Source organism: Sorex fumeus, unplaced genomic scaffold, assembly GCF_029834395.1.
Source record: "Sorex fumeus unplaced genomic scaffold, SorFum_2.1 ptg000078l, whole genome shotgun sequence".
Classification (NCBI taxonomy): domain Eukaryota; kingdom Metazoa; phylum Chordata; class Mammalia; order Eulipotyphla; family Soricidae; genus Sorex; species Sorex fumeus.
Genome location: NW_026606135.1, coordinates 4,223,658 through 4,241,430, shown reverse-complemented (window position 1 = coordinate 4,241,430; position 17,773 = coordinate 4,223,658). Strand labels below are relative to the sequence as shown.

General features: G+C 47.1%; 1 protein-coding gene across 5 annotated transcripts in view; it reads left to right on the top strand.

Annotated features, from left to right (window-relative positions):
- The window catches only part of ARHGAP22 (Rho GTPase activating protein 22), a 202,612-nt gene that overhangs the window by 158,659 nt on the left and 26,180 nt on the right, over window positions 1-17,773 (top strand). For 3 of the 5 annotated variants that reach the window (XM_056130391.1, XM_056130392.1, XM_056130393.1), the window contains one exon: window positions 4,812-4,988. The exons of 1 other annotated variant lie outside the window; for it this stretch is intronic. In XM_056130391.1, the coding sequence (XP_055986366.1) occupies window positions 4,812-4,988 (177 nt within the window). The remainder of the gene's footprint in view (window positions 1-4,811; window positions 4,989-17,773) is intronic. One more of the 5 variants, XM_056130394.1, reaches the window with a different exon arrangement.

Below are 17,773 nucleotides of genomic sequence, written 5' to 3'. Positions count from 1 at the left end.
CCCTTGGGACAGGATGGAGCAGCAGGGGTGACTTTACTCTCATTTAAAATAGTACACCCAAAAGGGACAAAATATATACAACAGTCTATCAAAAACTAAAGAGTAAACTTAGGAGACCTGTGACTCCCTCCCATAAAGATGGGAAACAAGCAGGGTAAACCCTACAGATGTTCCAGATTCTGCGAAAATTTCAAAACCATGAGATAGGAAGGGAAAACTCAGGTGGAGCTCATTGGACTCCACGAGTTAAGGAGTCAGAGTTTAGCGTCAGGGAGACCAAATTGTCAATATTTTTCAGGATAGAATGTGAAGACCCATTTCTAAGTAACCCATTAATTATCCTTCTAGACCAAAGAAGAACTGTAGAGAGATATTGGAAGGTATTTTGAATTGAAATAAGATGAAAAAAACAGAGTACTAAAGCTAGTACTGAAGCAGCTTCTAAAGCTGGTCCTGGAGGCATAATTAAGTATAATACTAAGAAACTAGAAGAAGGAGACCAAGTTAAAACCAGATTAAATCAAAGAAAAGAAATAAAGACCAAATGGGAAACCCGTGGAAGAGAATGGCAACTCCAGCCCACAGGAGAGCCCCTATTTCCTATGATTAAAGTTTTTTTAAAAATTTTATTACTTTTTTTTATTGAATCACCATGAGCTACACTTACAAAGCTTTGATGTTTGAGTTTCAGTCATGCAATGATCGAACACCCATCCCTTCACCAGTGTACACTTCCCACCACCAATGTCCCCAGTATCCTCTCCCTACCACCAATCCAGCCCCTTCCCCTTCCTCTATGGCAGACAATTTCCCCCATACTCTCTCTCTACTTTGGGGCATTATGGTTTGCAGTGCAGATAATAAGAGGCCATCATGTTTGGTACTTTATCTACTTTCAGCACACACCTCCCATCCCGAGCGATCTTTCCAACCATCATTGCCTGTGATTGAAGTTTTGCAGGAACACTGCCATACTGTGTGTGACGGCTTCCTAGTTTGCACGCTGGGTGTGTTGTGGTGGCAGAGATCATAGATGGCCTAACAATGGAAAATGCTGTGTAATCACATAAAAATAAAGCTTGTTTTTCAGAAAAGTAGTAGATAAAATCAAAAGAACAGGGGCTGGAGTGATAGCACAGCAGGTAGGGTGTTTGCCTTGCATAAGGCCAACTCGGTTTTGATTCCCAGCATTCCATGGTCCCTTGAGCACTTCCAGTAGTAATTCTTGAGTGCAGGAGCCAGGAGTAACCCCTGTACATTGCCAGGTGTGACCCAAAAAGCAAAAAAAAATTTTTTTTTAATTTTTAAAAAATCAAAAGAATGAAAACTTTGTTTTGTTTTGTTTTATTGCACATCAGTGAAATCAGTGAGCCTCTATTAAGACTGATCGGGGGAATGAAGATATCAGTTACCTATCTTGGAGAACCACTACAACTTCTTCACATAGTAAAATTGTAATAAAGAAATTCAGTAAATAATTTTATCCCAATAAATGTAACTACATAGATGAAACAGATTCATTCCTTAAACATCTAAAACCCACTCAAGAAGAAGTAAATGTATATATGTGTATATATGTAAGAAAATTGAATTTGTTGTGAGTAACCTTTCCATAAAGACAACTCCCCAGGTGAGCTCTATTAAATATTAAAGGAATAAACAGCAGCTCTACAAAGTTATTTCAAACACATTAAAACAGTGATACCTACCAGCTCATTCTGTAATACCAACAGCTTATGATAAAACCAAGCCAAAACATTATAAGAAATGAGAAAACTGTAGCCTGATATGCTTCATAATAATAAGTACAGTCAAAAAATTGTCAGCACAATTTCAGCAAAATTAATCCAACAATTACAACAAAGACATTTATGATCAAGAATGATTTATCCCAAGAATGCAAGGTTGGTTCAACATATTAAAATGCATCAACTTATCTCATTTTATTAGCAAACTGAACAAAGAAATTTTATATTACAGTAGAGAAAGCTATCTCAAAAGGTATTTGACAAAATCCTGTCTCCATTCCTGATTAAAAATAACAACTCTGAAAAAATTGCTGAGAAAGGACAAAATCTGCAAAATTTTACAGTGGATGTAGTTAGTGGCAAAAAAGATAAGTACTTTTGCCATCAGATCAAGAAAAAACAAGGAAGTATGCTCTCATCATCCCTAATCAACATTGTCTTTAAAGTCCTTGTCAGTGCTATTAGACAAGAGAAGGAAATAACAGGCTCCCAGATTGGAAAGGAAGAAGTAAAACTGTCTTTATTTGCAGATGGCATAATTGCATATGTAGACACGCTGGCAGATCCATGAAGAAAGAAGAGTCTGTTTGAGCAAAAAGTTCTCAAACAACTGAATATCTGTATATGAAAGAATGAATGTCAATCCTTGTACCATATACAAAAAATGAACTTGCATGCCTAAATGTAAGCCCTTCTAGAAGAAAATTTTTATGACCTTGGGTTAAGCAAAGGTTTTTTAAATTCACCACCAGATGCACATTCAGTAAAAGGAAAAAGATGATAAACTGGATTGAGTCAAAATGAAAACTTCTCCTAGAAATGCATTTGTTAAGAGAAGAGAAAAGCTAGCAAGAAAGGCTCAGACTGGGAGCGATAGTTGCCAAGCCTGATGAAGGACTTGTAAACAGAATATGTAAAAAAAATCTCAAATTGAAATAAAAAACTCAAAAAGAAATCAACCCCTTTTCAAAAACGGAAAATGATTCCCCTGGAGTTCACCTAGAAGATTCACAGGTGGTTGTGAATTGTGAGGAAAAGGGGCGACCGGAACCCACAGCAGCTGGTCACCGAGGAAAACAGCTGGTAACTGTTTCCTAGAGGCTAAATATGCATGTACATAAACATACCTCAGTAAATATACATGCTTGAAAGACCTTCGGACATCACACAGACAGACAAGAGCATAAAATGGGAGGATTGTCATCTGGGACACAGCCTGGACAGGATACTTGCAAATATCGGGAAACCTCTGATTCCTTCTTCCCTCAGAAAAAAAAATTTGCAGGTGAAAAATCCAAGTGAGGTACAGACCTGAGTAGCTGTTTAGGGAGACACAGAAAATTCTTGGAGCTGGGGATCTCCAAGTCAAGATGCTTTTTCAGGACTGTTTCCGCAGGTGCTCTCTGTGGCTTCCTCTCCACATCTGGAACGTTCCGCCATTCCAGCACCCGTGGTCCATGCCATGTGGAGCCCTAAAGAGGCAGAGTCGCAGTCTCTGCCTTGGTGGTGGTGTTCACACAGGAGGCCGGGCTGTGAGTGTGCAGACTTTGATCTCCACAGGCCTGTGCCACCTCTCTGCCTTCAGGTTCTTTGCTCTCTGCCTCCAGTTCTCTTACTTTCCCCCAAAGCTCTGTTGCCCAGGAGCCCACAGCAGCAGGGTGTGTGTGTGTGTGTGTGTGTGTGTGTGTGTGTGTGTGTGTGTGTGTTGGTGGTGGTGGTGAGGGGCTCTGGCAGGCAACACAGGGCCCTAGATACCTCGTCTTCTTGCTCACTTCAGAACCACAGGCCTCCCCACTTAGCTTGCTCACTCCCCGACCTCCAGCCCTTGTTCAGGAACGTTCCCTCTTTGGGGACATACCCCACATCAGCCTGGCCCTGGTCATTTGTGTATGTGTGGAATGGGGTGATGCAGGGGTGGTCAGAGCCCAGAATTGGGGTCTTTGAATCCATGGCCTGCTCATGAATCAACTGTGGAAGTTTAGGTGAGTTTCATAATCACTCTGCCTCAGTTTACTCATCCACAAAATGCAGTTAGAACAATACCTCTGTTCCATTGTCATTGGGAAGGTTGAAGGACCTTAGGGGGCTAGGGGTGTCTGTTAGCTTCAGTGTCTGAACTTCTAGAAGAATCTTGAGCAGGATCCAAGCACTGCACTAAGCATGAGGCCCAGTGCATTCTCTAACCCTGGGCTGTGGACTCCAGCAGGCAATGGCCGAGCATCATAGTTCTCCCTAACTGCCCTCCCACCCCCTGGGGAACACAGGTTCAGCCTCACCCAACCCACAGAGGCTACTCGTTCAGATTTTGAGACTCTGAGGGGTGTGTGTGTGTGTGTGTGTCCCCGCTACATGAAATGGGATGGGGTGGGGTGCGGGTGATGGTGGGAAGAGGGGAGCATGGATAAGGACTACCTCATTCTTGAGAATCCCTTTAAATTGCCAATAAAGTTCAGTTTAAATAGCTATAACATCCCAAAAATTAGTTCATTTCCACAAAAATGAGACACCCACCGGTTAATTTCCAGGGAAAAAGCAATTGTTAACTCTGCTTCCTCAGACCCCTCCCCATCCCCCACTCCCATCTTTCTGCCTTTGGACAGTGATCCAATATCTAGGTTCAGGTGGAAAATCCTGGAGCATTTGCTTCTTCCTGTCCCAATCCTTGTGGAACACTGGGTCCCGCCTTCAGGGTAGTGAGAAAAGGTTGTTGCATCAGATCCCAGGGTACAGACACAGTAATCTTCTTGAACTGTGATTTGAACTGTGATTTAAAACTTACTTGAAAACAGAATAAGAAGTCTTGGGGCTCCCCAGGTCACCAGATTTCTGAGCTGCATTTCTTTCTCTGAGAGCATGCCTCAGGGTGCCTTTCCTGATTTCTGTTGGGGCTTGAGAGAGAGAGAGAGAACACAGAGACAGAGAGAACAGAGAAGCCTGAACAGGCCCAAGACAGACGTGTGAGGACTGAGGGGCCAGCAGAGTCGTGAGTGAGCGTGCTAGGGTGGGCACCCCGACTCCCGCCCAGGGATCCCCGCAGTAAGCCTCTGTCTCCCTGTCTTGCAGGTGGTGCCGGGGAGCAGGAGAAGGTGCCAGCCAACCCCGAGGCGCTCCTGCTCATGGCCAGCTCCCAGCGGGACATGGAGGACTGGGTGCAGGCCATCCGCCGGGTCATCTGGGCCCCGCTTGGTGGAGGTACAGCTCGTAGCGCGCATGCTCACCCTCTAGAACCCCTGCCTGCAGGTAATCTTGCCCCTCCCACCCACCCTGGGCCCACAAGGCCCCTCTCTCAGGCCTCAGCAGCTGTGTTCGCGCCCCCTGTGGCAGCCAAGCAGTCATGGTCGTCCCCTTCTGCCCACTCGCAGCAGCTGCCCCATGGTTGTGCCAGGCAGCTCCTGCAGGGCAAGTTGGGGCACTGTTGATGAGCATGCCACGGAGTCCTGTTCACTTCTGCCTCCTGCCTCCCTCAGCCTGGAGGTAGGTGGGAGGTGCACAGAGGCAAGAGATGGGGGTCTCAGGGTCCTGCGATGCCCGGGTGCAGCATCCTTCCTTCTGCCTTGCCTTGCCCCAGCCTCACGGAGTCCCTGCACTGCCTACCTGGTCGTATCAAAGTCCTGGAAGCCAGAAGGGCTGGTGCAAAGGTCCGGGAGTGGGAAAGAACAGTGGAAACTCGGAAGCCAAGTGGGTAGGGAGTGTGAGAATGGGAGTGGGAAGGATCTGAGCTAAGGGAGTGGGAGGACCTGATCCAAGGTCACTTGGATCTAGTAGGGATTTCCGGCTTTGTCATGGATGCTGGAGAGGATGCCGATGCAGGATGGGGAAGATGACAAACAGAAGACAGGACTGGGGAGGATGCCGGGTGTAAGACAGGATTGGGGAGGATGCTGAGTGGGAGATTGGACCATGGAGGATGCCAACATGAGACAAGACTGGGGAGAATGAGAGACAGGAGCTAGGAGGATGCCAGGCACGAGATAGGACCCGGGAGGATGCCGAGCGGGAGACAGGACTAGGGAAGATGCCAGCAGGAGACAGGACCTGGGAGGATGCTGGGTGGGACGTGGGACCAGGGAGGATGCCAAGCAGGAGACAGGACAGGCTGTCTTGGATTTACACCAGGTGTTGTGGGGCCAGAAGGGAAAGCCCCTGAAGAGTCAAGCACTTGCATAGCAGCTGGGACTGGTCAGAGTAGCAGGAGAAGGGGCCACATGCAGGTGTAAGCTGAAGGTCACTATCACTGTCCTCCCTTTGTTCATTGATTTGCTCGAGCGGGCCCAGTAACATCTCCATTGTGACAACTGTTACTGTGTTTGGCAAATCAAATATGTCACGGGTAGCTTGCCAGGCTTTGCTGTGCGGGCGACATCCTCTCGGTAGTTTGCCGAGCTCTCTGAGAGGGACAGAGGAATCGAACTCGGGTCGGCCATCTTGGCCGCTTGCAAGGCAAACGCCCTACCTGCTGTGCTATTGCTCCAGCCCAGCTGAAGGTAGAAGGGCTGATTTTGCTCCTGGCCTGCTCATGGGCAGGAGTGACCCCAATCCCAACCCACTGTCACTATCCTCCCGTTGTTCATTAATTTGCTCGAGTCGGCCCAGTAACATTGTGAGACTTGTTACTGTGTTTGGCGTATTGAATACGTCACAGGTAGCTTGCCAGGCTTTGCCATGCAGGTGAGATACTCTCGGTAGCTTGCCGGGCTCTCTGAGAGGGGCGAGGAATCGAACTCGGGTCAGCCATGTCGGCCGTGTGCAAGGCAAGCAAATGCCCAACCCACTGTGCTATCGCTCCAGCCCTAACCCAAAATAAATAAAGGCAGGCAGGCTCTGTGCTCAGGATTCAAACTGGACTGCCAGGGTGCAAGGCAGACTGTTAAGGCCGACCTTAACCTCTGGACTGTCTCTCCAGCCTCCAGGGAGAGGATTTTGGTTTGGTTTTGTCTTTAAGGAAGGATGCCCCTTCCCTTCCTTCCTGTTGCTGCGGCTGTGACCAGAAGTCGCACACGTGGTTGCCTGCACATTGCACGCTTGAAGCGTGTGGCTGGTGTGTCTGTCGGCTGCAGCACTCCTGGGGTTGCGCTCTTGGCTTGTGGTGGCGGCGCACTTGAGGGGACTGCTCACCCGGGATCTCAGGCTTCAGTTGTGATGCTTGCATGCACACGGTGGTGGTGTACATGAGTGCGTTGTGGTATTAGAGGTCCCAAGTATCAGAGCTGCGGGAAATGTACTCAGGAATGAGGGGTGGCGGTAGGAGTTGAGCTCACTACCTCATCAGCCTTAGGCTCACAAGACTTTTTGCCACTGAGCTGGCTCCCTGTTTGGGGAGAGGGGGTGTAAAAATGAATGAACTTTAAAGTATCTTTCTTAAGAAAGCCAGGACTGACAATACAGCTCAGGGCTCCCTTGTATGCACAAGGATGAGAGTTCAACCCACAGCATTGCATCTCCCCCACCCCCCCCGCCACTCCTGCCCTCCAGCACCAGTGGGGTGGCTCGCAAGAGTCAGAGCCATGCCATATTGCCAGCCCAAGCATTACTGGTTGGGTAATACCACCAGTAATGGCCTCTGAGCCTCCTATGCACTGCTTTGGCGTCCCATCCCAAAATGCAAACACAGCAACTCCAGAAGTTCATGTAGCCCTTTGTTTGTGGCAACATTACTTATAGTAGCCAACATCTGGAAACAACCTCAATGCCTTAAGACAGATAGTGGGTAGAGAAGTTGTAAAACATATACACCATGGAATACTACTCAGTTGTGAGAAAGGGTGAAATCTTGTCTTTGGCTGTAGTATGGATGGAACTAGCAGGTATCATGCTAAGCCAAATAAGTCTTGGGGGGTGGGAGGGACAAATACTCGTGATCTCGTGCATAGGTGGTATATAAAGAAACAAAGCAAGGCAATAGACAGTGTCCAGTAAGAACAAACCCTTAGACTCTGGACATAGAACTGAGGTTACAAAAGCAGAGGGAGGAGAGGGGACTAACTAGAACCAATGGACAGTGCTGGGTAACACTTTGGCAGTGATGTGGTAACATTGTACCCCTGACGCATTAACATTTACACCTTTGAAAAACACTGTTGGGGCCAGAGCACAGTACAACTGGTAGGGCATGTGCCTGGCACACAGCTGACCCTGGTTGGATTCCCTGGCATCCCATATGGTGCCCTGAGCATTGCCAGGAGTGATTGCTGAGTGCAGAGCCAGAAATAACCCCTGAGCATTGCCTTCCCCTCCAAAAAAATAAATAAAGGGTTCAGTTTAAAAATTAATATTTTTTTAAAAGAAAACTACTATTGACTGAATGAGTTAGGGAAAGCATTAATCAGGGCCAGAGAGGTAATACAGTGGTAAGGTGCTCACCTTACATGTGACCAACCCAGGTTGGATCCCTGACATCCTGTATGGTTCCAGATCCTGCCAGAAGTGACCCCTGCATGCAGCGCCAGGAGTAAGTCCTGGAGTCCTGGGTACCCCCAGGTGTGGCCCAAAAATCAAAATAAATATTTTTTAGAAAAAGAAAATCATTAATCTGAGAGAAAATGTTCTCACATACTATATCAGATAAAGGATGAATACCTAACTTATATAAAGCACTCACTCAGCAACAGAAAATAATCTCATTCCCCCCCACCCCCAATAGGGAGGGGAGCTAAGCAGAGATTCCTTCAAGAAGATACACAGGTAGCCAGTAAATATATGAAACAATGTTCGTCACCACTTACTGTCAGGGAACTGTCAACAGAATGGCAGTGAGGTGTCATCTCACTGCAGTGAAAATGGCAAATATCAAAACATAACTGGAAACAACTAGGGTTGGCAGAGATGGAAAATGAATCGTATTCTCTGTTTGTGGTAATATCATCTGATTCAGCTTCTGTATAAGAAAATGTGGAGATTTCTTTGTTTAAAAAGTCCGAGTAGAACCAGTTCCACTTTTTGGCATTTACCCTAAAATTAAAAAGTATTAATTTAAAAAAAAACTACATGAACAACTACGTTTATTGCAATATTTAATACAATATCCAGGATATTGAAATGACCCAAATGCCCAACTACAGATGAATGGGTCAAGAAATTGTGGAATACACATAATGGAACACAGCTATAAGAAAAGATGAAATTAAGCTGTTTGTTACAATTTGGATAGAATTGGAGGGTGTCCTGTTAAGCAAAAAACAAAAACAAACCAAAAAAAAACCCACAAGCAGTCCAAATACTGGGTGATATCTCTCATCTGTGGAATATATAGAAACAAACAAGGGAAGAGATTTTTTGAATAAAGACAAACTCTTGGCTTTGGATACAATGTAGAATACTAAGCAGTGGTAGGAGAGGGAGAAGGGAGGGAAGAGGTGGATTGGAGGTGACAGGGCTGGTGGTGGAGGACCTTGAGTACCTCGGAGGTGGTGAAATATGGTATAGATCTGTATATCAAAACTATCAATGTTAACACTGTTGTAACCATGTAGTCTAAACTATAATAATGTAAAAAGGAAAAGAGGACTGGCCTTAGTACAGCGGGTAGGGTGGACCTTTTTCTTGCATGCAGATGATTTGGGTTCAATCCCAAGCATCACATGTGGCCCCCCCAAGCCCACTAGGAGTGATCCCTGAGCACAGAGCCAGGAGTAATCCCTGAACACATTCTGGTATAACCAAAAAAAAAAAAAACCCAAATATATGTAACTCAGCAGTAGAACACTTTCTTGCATGTTTGAGGCATGAGGCCCAAGTTCAGTCCTTGGCAGTATAAAAAAAAAGAAGAAAGAAAAGGGAAGGGAGGGAAGGTGATGAGAGGGTAGAAAGAAAAGGAAAGAAGGAAGGGAGAGTCAGAGGGAAAGAGAAGGAAAGGAAGGGGAGGAAGAAGGGAGGGAGAGAAAGTGGGATGGAGGAAGGAAGGAAGGAGAAAGAAAGAAAGAAAGAAAGAAAGAAAGAAAGAAAGAAAAGCAAGCAAGCAGGCAGGCAAGAGAAAGAAAGAAAGAAAGAAAGAAAGAAAGAAAGAAAGAAAGAAAGAAAGAAAGAAAGACAGGCAATAATCTTTTAGGAAAAAGACTGATAGTTTATGCAATATAAAATGAAGTGTATCTGGGGCTGGTGTTTGCTTGCCTTGCATGCAGCTATCCCGGGTTCAATCCATGGCATTCCATGGTCTCCTGAGCATAGCTAGGAGTGATCCCTGAGCACAGAGCCAGCAGTAAGCCCCAAGCACAGCCAGGTGTGGCTCCAAAACAGACTAAAAAAATAGTTAAAAGAAGATTGTCCGTTTTTTAGATTAAGAAGAGTAAAAGACAATCATAGATTAAGAGACATTATTTGCAATACATTTAATCATCAAAATGACTTGATTCTTAAAGTTCCCCAGATCAGTAAAGTAAAAGACAGTAGAAATTTTCATACAAACAAAAAACAGTAGAAATATGGGCAAGAGACTAAACCAGGCACTTTGCAAATGAAATCCTCTTAATAATGGATACAGACAAAGGAGCGGTGCCTTCGTATATTCCGGGAAATATGAAGGTTCAACCACAAGGAAGTGACTGGGATGATTAATCAGAAAGGATGGACGGGCAGCTACAAGCAATTGCATATGTCACTAGGAAAAATGGGCAAATCAGCAGGTCTGCAAATGTGGGTGCTATACACCCAGATGGTCCAGCGGTTCTGCTGTGAGGTGTATCCCAAACAGATGTTTGTGTACAAGTGTGCCAGAAGTTCACAGATTAATTTATAACCTGGGATGGCTTAGTGCTAACCTAGGTATAATACTGTCTAAAAAGAAATGTGACTCAGTGATCTGAGAAATTGGGCTTAAGTTATATGCCTTACATGAGGCCACCCCATTTGGGTCCCTGGGTACCTCCAGCATAGCCAGGTAATCCCTGGCGTCACATCCTCAGACTCTCACATTGTGAGGTTGATCAGTTGGAATCACCAGGAGGAGCCTCTGGACCTCCTGAGATCCACTTGAGAGCCCTCTTCAGCCCCTTTTTAAAAATTCTCCTTTTTTTAAAGGTTTTGGACCACACCCATATTCCTGGGTTACTCTTGGCTCTGTTCTCAGGGATCACTCAGGGGTTCAGGGGACCATCTGGGGTGCTGAGGATCAAACCTGAGTTGGCCATATGTGAGGCAAGTGCCCCACCAGCTGTACTGTTGAGCTGTCCAGCCCCCCAAATATGATTCTTTCTTCCAGCGGGGAGCTAGGACAGTGAGAACTGAATTAATTGCAGCTCCGCCCAGCACCATGCATGATGTGCCACGTTTACCAGGAGTCTAGGCAGCAGCAGGTCCTGTTTTATACAGTTTACAGAAAGATGAAAATAGGGCAGAAGCATGTTATGTTATTTATGGAGAGTTAGGCCATGAAAAAAAAAATAGAAAAGCAGAAAAAAATTGAATGCCCGGATAGTCAGGAGAGTTGGGCCAGAGAAAACTCCACGGGGTAAGTGCAGGCCTTTGCATCAGGAGTCCTAGGCTGCACCACAGGGTTCCCCAAGAACTATCAGGAATGACTCCAGAGCACTGAAGCAGGAGTAACCTCTGAGCACCACTGGATGTGGTCCCAAGAAACAAACAAGAAGAAAAAGATCAGGATAGCAGTCCTTGGTGACTCGGAAGTTTTACAGGAATCACGTATCCCTCCTGTCTTCCTCCCCCAGCCCCTCACTTTGCCCAACTGGGGACCATTCCCAGATCCTCACATAGACCCCAATTTCACCCCCTGCCCAGGCCCCAGCATCTCTCAGCCTCCTCTGGCTGAAGGACTCGCAAGAATTCAAACAGGAACCACCATCAAAGGCGCTTATCTCCTGCCACCAGCAGCCTAAAGGAAGTGCAGAAATCCTGGGGGTTAGTGATGGCAGGCATGTCTGGGCAAGCCTGGGCGCTCCCAGGTGGGCTCCGTGAGCCTCTGAAGGCTTCCTCGCAAAGCTGTTATTAGCCTGGTTTCTCCTGGAAAGGAGGCTTAGAGGATCAGCCCTCCTCGCGCTGTTTAATAACGGAACCCACGGGCCTTTTCAAGCATGTTTGTTCTGGCAGAGAGCAGGGGCCCCACTCTGCCAGACTCTGATGGGCGACGTGCCCGCTGCAGTCAGCAGAGAGTCCAGCTATCCCCACAGAGAAATCCGGGTCAGGGAAGCCGGGATGCTGGGCTGGGGCATGCCTGGAACACTGCTGGCCTGGGCATTCACTCACTCACGCCGTCAGTCATTCTCTATCAGATAGATTCTGGAGCTGGGGGTACAGCCGGGAGTAAGACAGACAGACAGACTCCCTGGCCCGGGTGTGCACCTTCTCTTAGAGGAAGGGATCTTCACAAGGGAGCCCAGGCAGATACATGGTGCTGAGGAGAGGGCAAGGCGGAGTGAAGGAGGACAGAGACGGGGCACCTGAGTCAGGAAGACAAAGGGCAGAATCCACAGCTGTCTGGGCAGAATGTGGGAAGCAGCAGAGGCCAGTGTGATGAAGAAGAGAGCAGCCAGTCGGAGCAGGGGGTGGGCGACGCATCGGCTCTGGTCTAGGGGATGACTCTGGCTTGGCCTCAGAGTGAAACGGTATCACAGAAACGGCTTTATTCCTGGGTTTTTGGGTCTCTGACAGAACTCCAGAGGACGGGGCTCCTACAGTGGTCAGGGCACTGGCATTGCAACATAGCAACCTGGGTTCGATCCCCTAAAACCTGTCTGGTTCCCCAAGCCCTGCCAGGAGAGATCCCTGAGCCCCAAGCCAGGAGTAAGGCTGAGCATAGCCAGGTGTGGCCCCCAAACAATAACAAAAAAAACCAAAAAGATAACTCCAAAGCAAAAAAAAAAAAAAAAAGAGAGAATTTAAGAAAGCTCCAAATGCTGGCAAATTTATAGTTCTCTTTCTTTCTTTCTTTCTTTCTTTCTTTCTTTCTTTTTTTAAATTTTTATTAGTGAGACACATGAGATACAGTTGTAGACTTACAAATTTTGGGGCTTGGCTTTCAGTTATACAATGATCAAATACCCATCCCTCCACCAGTGCCCATTTCCTACCACCACGGATCCCAGTATCCCTCCCACCCCCCATTATAGTTCTCTTTCAACATCTTTAAGAATGTGGTTGGGACGCCCCAGCGTCCTGTAGCCCAGCCTCGTGTTGGGTCCACTGCTTCCTGTGTCCACTGCCCCTCAGAGCTCATGCTGGTCTCGCCCTTGCTGTCTCTCAAAGTCCATTGCTGGGCCGTCTCTGGGGCTGTCATCTTTCACGGGGGTTGCACGGCTACCTCTCAAGGTCCATGGTGCAGCAGCTCCCTGTCCCCTCGGTTTTCCTCAACTCTCCAACCACAGGTACGCACACATGGGGGAGAACCCACGGTCGGTCCTGCAGCCCACTCGGGCATAGATGAGGGGGCAAAGAGAAGCTGCCATCCCTCCAGGTGTATGCATGGGCTCAGAGAAGGGGGTTGCCTGGTTGGGTGTTTCCTTCTCTCTCAGTGTTTCCCAACCCCTCACCCCCGCCATTCCATTATCTGCATGGTGGGATAAGATTCAGAAGAACCAGTTAAATGAACTCAGTTGCCTGGCACCCTGTCCCTTCACTCCCACTGTAACATGAGGAGAGCCTGACTCAGCTGCCAGCAGGATCCCTCTGGCTCTGCAAGGAGAGTAGATGAAGGAGGACAAGGGCAGAAACAGGAGATCAGAGAGGAGTTTCTCACACAGTGATGCAGGCGAAGGAAGAGGGCAGACGGCCCAGGGTGGTGGTGCTGCCGATGTGGGTGAGAGAATGAGAGGAGCCCAAGGGCAATTGTTAGAGATGTTCTGATCTAAGCAAGTGGAAAAGTAGATTAGCCGTTAACTGAGATGAGAAAGAACACAGGAAGTGTCATTGTTTGAAGGAAGACTGGGCATTCAGGGTAGGATTTGGTGTGAGAAACTTTTAAGAGGCTCAAGTTTAAATGCAAATTGTTGAGGGTTGAGGCTCAGGGGTAGATAGTCTGCCTTATATGTGTCAGACCCAGAGTTTGATTCCCAGCACCACACACACACACACACACACACACACACACACACACACGGGAAAAAAAGCATGAGGGAAGGAAGGTCAGGGAAATGGCTCAGAGGGTAGTGTGGGTAGTTTGCCTGTGGGAGTCCCAGGTGTCATCTCCAGCACCACCTGGTCCCCTGAGCACTCTGGCAGTAACCCCCCAGCACTACTAGGTATGCTCCTCATGTAGAAGTAGTGGAGGAGGGGCAGGAGGAGACTAAGACAGAGCATAGAAAGAATAAGAAAGTCAAGGGAGAGAATGGAGAGGTCTTAGCATACAGAGGGGGTTTGCAGTCATCAGGCTGAGTGAAACACCACCGAGAGCATGTGCAGTGACAGCAGAGGATAGCAGAAAAGCCAGAGAACAGAGGAGGAGTCAGCAGAGGCATCTGAGGAGAGCCAACTGCATGCAGGCAACCAGGAGCATGTGCATCCCTGGGCAGAGAAGTGAATAGCTAAGGATGGAGGGCTGATCGGGTGTGGCACCACTGGTCCTGACAGACCAGCCAGAAGAGAATCTCTGTCGGGCACAGGTCATTAGTGACTTGATTGGGATGGCTTAGTGGATTACAAGGCTACTTCCTGATGACACCAGGTATGACCATTGATAGCTGGAGAGGACTTGATAGCATAGCCAACACTTCTGAGACATTTGCTCTAACAGGAAAGAGAGAACTGGGGCAGTAACTGGGGGTGAGTGTCGATAAATGGGATTCTTTTCCTTTTTGTGGTGGTGTCCACACAAAAAAGTGAGCTTACTCCTAACTCTGTGATCAGGTTTTATTCCTGCGGAGCTTAAAGGACCTTATGTGTTGTCAGAGTTCAAAGCTGGGTTGGCCACATATCAGGCAAATAAGTGCCTTACCTGCTGCACTATCTCTCCAGCCCTAGTTTTTGTTAATTTCTTTTAATAATAAAAGAATGGGAAATCAAGCAGCAGTGTACAAGAATGCTGTACAAAACAGAGACAGAATAGTGCTAGAGCACCAATATCTCCTATAAACACAGATGCAAAAGTCCTCAACAAAAGCCTAACAAATTGCATCCAACAATTTATAAAAGGATTAAAGAGCATGACTAAAGAGCATTCATCTCAGGTGTGCAAGGGAAGTGTAACGTTGGAAAATCATCTTTATACAGATTAAAAGAGAAGAAAAAGTGCCACTATTTGCAGGTGACATAATATATCTATATTATATATAAAATAGATATAGTTAGACAGACAGACAGACAGATAGATGTTGGCTTTGGAACCACACCAGTGATATTCAGGGGTTACTGCTGGCTCTCCACTTAGGAATCAATCCTGGAGGTGCTCTGGGGACCACATGGGATACCAGGAATTGAATTCAGGTCAGCTGCATGCAAGGCAAGCCACCTACCCACTGCCCACTGTTCTACTATTCTCTCTCTGTTTCCCTCCCCACTGATGACATATTTTAAGTAGAAAATCCTTTTTTTTTTTTTTTGGCTGTTTGGGTCACACCTGGCAATGCACAGGGATTACTCCTGGCTCTGCACTCTCAGGAGTTACTCCTGGTGGTGCTCAGGGGACCATATGGGATGCTGGGAATCGAACCCGGGTCGGCCGCGTGCAAGGCAAATGCCCTACCTGCTGTGCTATCGCTCCAGCACCCCCCAGAAAATCTTTTTTTAAAAAATTTTGGGGTTAATGGGAAGGAAATTGGAGACATTGGTGGTGAGAAATGTACACGGGTAAAGGGACATTGTATGACTGAAACTCAATCATGAACAACTTTTTGGGCGGGGGGAATCCCACCTGGCAATGCTCAGGAGTTATTTCTGGCTCTGCACTCAGTACTCACTCCTGGTGGTTCTCAGGGGACCATATGGGATGCAGAGGATTAAACCCGAATCGGCTGTCACTGTCACTGTCCTCCCGTTGTTCATCGATTTGCTCGAGCAGGCCCAGTAACATTGTGAGACTTGTTTTTACTGTGTTTGGCATATCGAATACGTCAGGAGTAGCTTGCCAGGCTTTGCCGTGCAGGCGAGATACTCTTGGTTGCCCGTAGCTTACCGGGCTCTCCAAGAGGGGCGGAGGACTCGAACTCCAGTCGACCGGGTGGGCCACGTGCAAGGCAAACGCCCTGTCTGCTGTACTATTGCTCCAGCCCCTCATGAACAACTTTGTAACCATGGATCTCATGGTGATTCAATTAAAAAGGGGGGGGGGGTAGTTTTTAATAATACACCTTGATTTACAAATTCTTTTTTGTTTAAACAAAATTGCGTTTTAGGTATATTTTGTACTAGCACCAATCCCCCAACCAGTGTCAGCTTCCCTCCACCAGTGTCCCTCCTCTCTCCCCTTACCCTTCAGCCTACCTCTTAGACAAGCACATTTTTAAGTTTGGTTGCTGTGGTTTGGATCTCTTGCTGGGAAACAGAACTAGTAAAGAGCTCAGCAAGATTGCAAGATAAAGGATTGATATACACAAATCAATAGTATTTCTGTATAGAAACAATGAGCAAACAAAATTAAGCTGGGAGAATTTTGGTTAAAATAGCACTTAAAAGAATGAAATAATTAGGAATAAGTTTAAGAGAAGAAATACAAAACCTATACTCTGACTATGACAAAACATCATTGAAAAAAATTAAAAACCCAAGTGATTGGAAAGACATCTCGGGTATATGGACTAGAAGACTCGCATTTGAGCATCCTGGCAGCTCCCTACACAGGGACCCGTCCTGCCTGGCCTGTCGTGGTGTAGACATGGTGACATCTTGTCTAGTGTATGGAGAGAACCTGCAGATCCTCAAAGGTGTTCTTATGTGCCCAGGATGGTGCTTGACAAAACTGACTGTGTTGAGATGTGAGAGAGAAGGCCATGTGAACATGATGCTTCAGCGTCCATGTGATTGGTTGTTACCCCTTGCTTGTTCTGTGACCCTGGCAGGCATTTACTCACATACATGTACACACATACAGGCATACACACAGATACACAACATACATACACACGTGTGCACCACATACCTTGTCTGTGTCCTTGTTTTCAGTATAGGAATAAGAATATCTCCTTTGGACTGGGGATATGGTTCAGAGGTAGAGCACTTAATTAATATCAAAGGTGTGAGACCCTGGCTTTAATCTCTAGCACTTCTCTTCCCCTAGGACCCCCCTCTCACCACCACCACCATCACTACATACACTGTCTTCTTTGCAGAAATGGATGCCAATTGCTCAGAACTCTCGGTACTAACAGTCTCCATTCACTCAATGGACTCAGAGCATCAGTCAGATGCAGGCAGAGGACAGTGTCTGGGAGGGGAAAAGAAGGGACAGAGCTTTCATGTTAGTCCCTCAGGGACAATAAGAGGGAAAGTGAGTTGAGGCTCTCAAGCCCTCACAAATGTCGGGTCACCAGAGGAAGGCTGTGAGTTTGAGTTTCCCACTCAGCAGGATTTGTATCTCTGACAAGTTCCCAGGTTGATACCACCACTGCTGGTCTGGGCACCACCCTTTGAAAACAACTGAGTCTTAGAAGATGGTGCATACTATTGAAAAAAAAGAAAGAAAAAGAAGGGTTCATGTTCAGTACATTAGTGAGGGTGGGCCCGAGAGTAACACTGAAGCTAGGATGGGGTGAGGCCTTAGAGTGACACTGAAACTAGGAAGGGGTGAGGAAACTAGAGGTTGGAGGCTGTGGGTGGAGTCAGCCAGGCCTCCCCTCAACAGCTGGCCAAAGGCTGAGGGTGTCTGATGTGGTCTTGAAGCAGCAGGGGGAGGTGGGCAGGTGGCAAGGAGGTGTGCGGGGATTGACAGGAAGAAGCCTGATGGAGCCTGATGGTCGAGGCTTCTGGTAAGGATCTGGGCTTCGGCTCCTAAGGTCAGGGGGAGGGGACATTGGAAAGCCATGAGCCAGGGGATGATGTGACCCAGCACCTCATTTATAAGGATTGGGCTGACTACTGACCAGAGCAGGGCAGGCTGGTGGATGGATTTGCAGTTAATCCACGCAAGAAGCCAGCCAGGGCTCCCGGAG